The 5,473-nt window shown below is 37.7% G+C and overlaps 2 protein-coding genes across 3 annotated transcripts; both read right to left on the bottom strand.

Annotated features, from left to right (window-relative positions):
• Positions 1–461: 461 nt before the first annotated feature.
• On the bottom strand, positions 462–2,681 carry LOC115768674 (trypsin-like). Its single transcript, XM_030713358.1, has 4 exons — positions 2,485–2,681; positions 1,570–1,747; positions 1,226–1,502; positions 462–855 (listed from the first exon to the last, which is right to left on the bottom strand). The coding sequence occupies exons 1-4, from the start codon at positions 2,552–2,554 to the stop codon at positions 463–465; spliced, it is 918 nt and encodes a 305-aa protein (XP_030569218.1). The 5' UTR covers positions 2,555–2,681; the 3' UTR covers position 462.
• A 225-nt stretch (positions 2,682–2,906) lies between these two features.
• Positions 2,907–4,991, bottom strand: LOC115768672. Of its 2 annotated transcripts, XR_004018587.1 has the most exons (6): positions 4,622–4,991; positions 4,325–4,555; positions 4,130–4,268; positions 3,829–4,069; positions 3,372–3,763; positions 2,907–3,318 (listed from the first exon to the last, which is right to left on the bottom strand). XR_004018587.1 is itself a non-coding variant. In XM_030713355.1 (5 exons), the coding sequence occupies exons 1-5, from the start codon at positions 4,781–4,783 to the stop codon at positions 3,445–3,447; spliced, it is 1,092 nt and encodes a 363-aa protein (XP_030569215.1). In that variant the 5' UTR covers positions 4,784–4,991; the 3' UTR covers positions 2,908–3,444. The 2 variants fall into 2 exon arrangements, 1 of the variants encoding a protein (XP_030569215.1); XM_030713355.1 differs by having other exon boundaries at positions 2,908–3,763.
• Between the last annotated feature and the right edge of the window lie 482 nt (positions 4,992–5,473).

Raw genomic sequence — 5,473 nt, forward strand, 5'->3', positions numbered from 1 at the left:
CTCTTTTAAAGGTATTAAGGCATTAATATATACATATATTTGTTTTGACTTATAAGAGTCCCTATCTGTAGCTATAAATCAAGAGGTTTGAATATTCTGACGAATTCTGACAAATGTTTGCTTGTTTTATAATTCATATAAATTAACCAGATTGTAAGACACGCGGCTCAAAGGCGTCACTCGATTCTCGAAATTGTTTTGGGTTTTTTTTTTTCGCGGATTTATAAATAAATGTATAATGAATATATCAGTAATACATAGAAATCAATTTCGCACTTAGGAGCTGGTTTCATTGATTAGATAAATTCAATTATTTCATTGACCGAACACGAGGCTGAGGCACTTCAGATCCAATTTCTGGCCCTGCTCTATTTACACATCTGTTGAGCAGTAATCGCAGAACTAACATGACAAACAAATAACAAATACAAATTGAAATACCTACAAAAGAAATAATATTTATTAATTTCTTTCCAAATAGTTTAGTTGTCTGACAGCCACAAAGATGGCCAAAACAGTCAGCTTGGAGCCCACGACAGTTCTCGCATCGCTGCTGTAGTACGAATAGTCGAGCGAGCGATTCGTCTTCTTTATCCAGTCGACATAGTATAAAACATTCGTATAGACGCCAGGTGAGTCTTGGGCAGCACAATATCTTCCATAGGAGACGATGCCCACGAGCGTATTGTGGCACTGCAGCGGCCCTCCGGAATCGCCCTGGCAGGAATCGATGCCGCCGCTCATATACCCTGCACATAACTGGGCAGCGGTTATATACCCATATTTGGCATTGCACTCCGTTTGGCTGATCACGGGCACAGTTGCCGATTGCAGAGTTTGCGAAGAAGTACCACCCTGAAAGCAAACAATAGTCGATTAATCGATAAATTTCCAGATCAATCGATAAGTCTCCTAATCGATCAGTAGGCAAATGAAGAAAATGACGAGAAACTTAAAAGCGATAAGCATAATTTCGAAATTATATGAAAATTGCAAATAAGATAAGCAGTTCGAAATCAAGAATATTAATATGAAAGCCAACATTAATCGACTTATCGATAAGTCACATTATCGATCAGCAGGAAAATTAAAAAAATAAATAAATAAAATAGTTGCCAATATGATGAGAAACATAAAAGCGAAAAGTATAATTTCGAAATTATATGAAAATACCAAATTCTAAATTCAAAAAAGCATTTTTAAAACAAGAAATGAAATTTCTTACGGTGACTGTGCTACCCCAGCCGGAGATCAGGCAGGGGGTACCAACATCGGTGGTAACCCTGGCAAGTGGCAGAGCCCGAACGATCGATTTCCAGGGTATAAAGCCATTAATGAATATCAGGGCAATATCGTTCTGTAAGTTTGTCGGATTGTATTGGGGATGGGGTATCAGCTTCTGCACATTATACTGCTGCATTGTTACACTTCTGGTCTGAAGGTAGCTGTTGCCCATGATCAGCACAAAATCTTTGGGGGATCGCATATTTCTGCTTCTTCCGCTGCAAACGAAACAAACAAACAAACAAACATGATATACGGCTCGGCCACATTGAGAGATTCACCCACTCGTAGAGACAATGAGTCGCCGTGACAACCAAGCGCTGGCTAATAACCGTGCCTCCGCATATGTGACCACGCCCGAACTGTTTCCTGTCAATTTGCTTCAGACGCAGCGAGATCTGATATGGCGTCCTGCTTATTTCGGTAACGGTGCCACCCACAATCTTGAAGTGCACCGAGTCGTCTTGGCATTTGGATAAAAAGAAATAAATTAAGACTTCATTCATAGTTAACACCCATATTAGTTATCTATCACACAACATTTGCGTCATAAACGAATCGTATTAGATATATGTTTGGTATCTAATCGCAATTTGAACAATTCCAAAATTAGTGATATCACAAAACTGGCGGAGTACATTCCGCCACAGTCGCATCGCAACGTTGTAACTGAGAGGATTGATCACGCGAAGCGGATAGAGGTTTTCCGAATATCAGATGTACTTGTCAATTATATTGATATATGTATATTACGAATTGTTGCGCCTTTCCACAATTATTAAATAATTTTATGCAAACAAGTGCTGTACATTTCATACATTTCCAAGCAGAATGGCTTTAAAAACCAACGCCAACTCATTCAAAAAAAATCAAATCGTAAACAAAAAAGTTTGCAGAGAAATTGACTCGAATATGGAAAGCAGAACATTTGTGATATTGCATTCAAGCCTTAGCTTACAATTTCGTATATGTTTCAAGTCTTTGGACACTTAAGAAATACAAATAAAATATAATATTTGCGATTTAAGACAGCTTATGCGTAAGAAAATCTATTGTTATCGAAAAGGTTTCGATTAATTAGAATTGAAATCGATTTCAATACTTGCTGAAATTCGGAACAGTCACAAATAAGTAAAAAAAATTACACATGTACATTCAGATGCCAAATGAGGAAATATATCCGATTGTGCCCTTACTCACCCGCAGTCGCTGGCTCCAGTTGTGATAGACAGGTGACTATACTGAACACTTTTATCAACGAGATGAGCATGTTTTGCAATTTTGATGCCAAAAGTGAATACAAACCAAGCCAAAATGAATCCAAAATAAATTAAAAAAAAAAGCAATCACACGTATACGTTTGTAAAATACTTGATAGAACATGAACATTAATAAAATATGAAGAAAACACATAATCCAAAAAGGGCTTGGTTAAAGGTCGTGCACGTGCAATTCTCAAGCGTGAAACATTTAGATGGATTTTCCCGCATTTCGATTTACGGCCCTATAAAGTCATGGAGAGCTTATCTCTACTCTTGGATTTTTCTAAAAGAACTTTTGTCGGACTGCGATTTATAATTCAGTAGTGCAATATTGACAAGATTTTGCAATTTAATATGGATATAGATATATAGATACATATATATTTTTGTTTTACTTATAAAAGGCGCTACAAAAGGTAGCTATAAAATCATGATTGCATATTCTAACGAATTCTTTAAAAGGTTTGCTTGACAATTTTCGCTTGAAGTAAAATTTTATATGGAAATGTGCATTTAGATATTGGGTTAATAACATCAAGTGCTTTATATAAATATAACATCGTAAGGACCTATAAAATTAATTAATACAATTTACAATATGGTTTAGATCAACAGATCTAAACATTCAACATTTCGCCTAAATAATTATTTACAATTTTGTCTATAAAGGCTGAAAGACGCCTTCCTGCTGTTCTTCGACTGATTGCATATTCGGTGAGGTGTAACTGGCTTTTCATAAATATGTGCACTTCTAAAATAAGTTTTTGCTCTTCTACAATTGAAATGAGTCAAAAATATTGCATTAACAAAACAAACTGGTCTCACAAGCATTTCGGCTATGATATAGAAAGAGAGGAAAAGCGCGCAGCAATGAAACCTATTGCTATCTTTATCGTTTTTAGATGACATTATGTTCCTCTAGCATTTTGTTGGTTTGCTCCGCTGTGCGATTGATCAACTGCATGATTTCATCCAGTTCATTTTTGGTCGATTCTATGGCTGGATTTCTTTCTGGATCTATTGCAGTTGGTACTTCAATGCTTGGTTCCTGCTTTATCTCAGCTTCAGCTTTGACATCGGACATGGCTTCCGCAAGGCTAGCCTCTAAATCCGATTCCTGACTTTCAGTATTCTTATATTGCAGCTGTGGCACACGGCGACGCTGCAGCACCTTGCGTTCCACATGTTGTCTGCCCGTTTCCATTGCCTTGCGTTTTCTGCAAGCAAGGTTTGAATTTAGTAACCTGATATTGAACCTGCGATTTTGAAATGTTTGGCAAACCTGTTGCGTGGACTTATTGATTTTGCTGCACTTGAGGCTGCTGTGCTGCATGGTATTGTGTTAGCCACATCGGCGGACACGGGCGGCACGCCCACGGCCGTTTCGTTTTTAATAATGGGCGCTGTGGCGGGCACTCCATCCAAGGCTTGGCCCACTTTTACGTAGGCGGCCACAGCCGCCAGCAGCTGCTTGTGTTGCACATGAAAAGCCTCCACATCGTAGGGCTCTGTGGCCACGGTGGCTGTAATAATGCAAATTCACATATATAATAAATAATTTAGATATGTAGACGCCTTCTTACTTCTGCGCAGCTGAGCGCCTTCTATGCGATACTGTTTGAGTTCTATGTCCTTTTTCTTAACGACATCGAGCAAGGACTGCAGATTTTCGTTTAGATAGCTGGCGGTATGAAGCGCATCCTTCAATAGGCAACGATAAAACTGCAAAATAAAAGCATGACATGAGTATACACTTGGTTAGCTTTAGAAGCTGTTACCATTGCACTGTCCACGCCGGTCAAGTGCCACTCCCATTTAAGCGGCGCCGGTGCACCATCAATGCGGTATTTCAAACTGAGCACAGAGTGCAGCTTCTGCTGCTCCGGCTCAGGTTCCGCCTCATCCGCTCCGTTGTGCTGGACGCATCGCAGTGTAGCCTCTGTCGGATAAGCGCTACTTAAGGCCGTGCGCACCGCTTTTATGGGAAAGTGCACGCGTTTGTTCAATTCCTGTTGGTATCATTTTATCATCAAATTAGACAGCTTTTGGCAAAGTCTAGCAACAGGCAGGCTCACCCGAATACGCTGCTGAAATTGTGTCACAGGCAAATTTTCATTGTAGCTCAGTTCGTTTATTTGATCGTGACAATAAAATTGCAGCACGTCATCATAGTCTTCATCGCCACTTAGGAAACTAATTAATTGCACATCATTTAAATGAATTATCTTCAAAGTCATGTTTCAGCCAAACGCAACACAACACAACATAAACAGCTGACAGCTGAGCCGGCCCGGCCAGTCGTACGATTCGCGTTTATCGGACCGCGGAACTAGTTCATTGCGTGGAACGAACGCAAACTTATCGATTGCGCCTGCAAACGCGCGCGTTAAAGGCGCTTTATTCAAATTTGAATTTAAAAATATACGAAATATATTCAAAGCCGTTAAGAAAAATTACGAATATGATTAATGCGGCTGTGCTGTCATTTAAATTAAACAACATTTCGTGCATTTCATGTGATTTTGTTTTAATCATATCTTGTTTATATGTAATACTTTTTGTTTTTGTATTTTTTTTTTTTGTTGCCTTTACTTGTAATATTATCAAAAAATTGTTTGCGTACTCTTTTTTTGTTTGTGTCTCCCCATTTAATTATGTTTTTTTTTTATGTTTTCGAATAACTAGTTAAATTGTATTTAAATTTTACTACTGACAGAAAATAGCTAATTCATTCATATTGAATGCTAGATAATACCATTCTAGTACAATACATATTTATAATATTTGTATGTATACATATATAATTAACTAAGACGCATAATAATAGTAATATGTGTGTATATATATATTATATATATATATATATATATATATATATATATATATAGTAAAACAGTTGTAATTGTAACATGCAGAAATTTATGAGG

This window comes from Drosophila novamexicana, unplaced genomic scaffold, assembly GCF_003285875.2.
Source record: "Drosophila novamexicana strain 15010-1031.04,08,12 unplaced genomic scaffold, DnovRS2.1 tig00001929-arrow-arrow-pilon, whole genome shotgun sequence".
Classification (NCBI taxonomy): Eukaryota; Metazoa; Arthropoda; class Insecta; order Diptera; family Drosophilidae; genus Drosophila; species Drosophila novamexicana.

Excerpts from the sequence above, each read along its gene's own strand:
- LOC115768672 (XM_030713355.1), bottom strand. The coding sequence starts at position 4,783 with ATGACTTTGAAGATAATTCATTTAAATGATGTGCAATTAATTAGTTTC. Across the intron at positions 4,556-4,621 it reads AATTTCAGCAGCGTATTCGG|GAATTGAACAAACGCGTGCA; the intron begins GTGAGCCTGCCT and ends TGATACCAACAG. Across the intron at positions 4,070-4,129 it reads AGGCGCTCAGCTGCGCAGAA|CCACCGTGGCCACAGAGCCC; the intron begins GTAAGAAGGCGT and ends GCATTATTACAG.
- LOC115768674 (XM_030713358.1), bottom strand. The coding sequence starts at position 2,554 with ATGCTCATCTCGTTGATAAAAGTGTTCAGTATAGTCACCTGTCTATCA. Across the intron at positions 1,503-1,569 it reads GCGACTCATTGTCTCTACGA|CGGAAGAAGCAGAAATATGC; the intron begins GTGGGTGAATCT and ends TTTCGTTTGCAG. Across the intron at positions 856-1,225 it reads GCTGGGGTAGCACAGTCACC|GGTGGTACTTCTTCGCAAAC; the intron begins GTAAGAAATTTC and ends GTTTGCTTTCAG.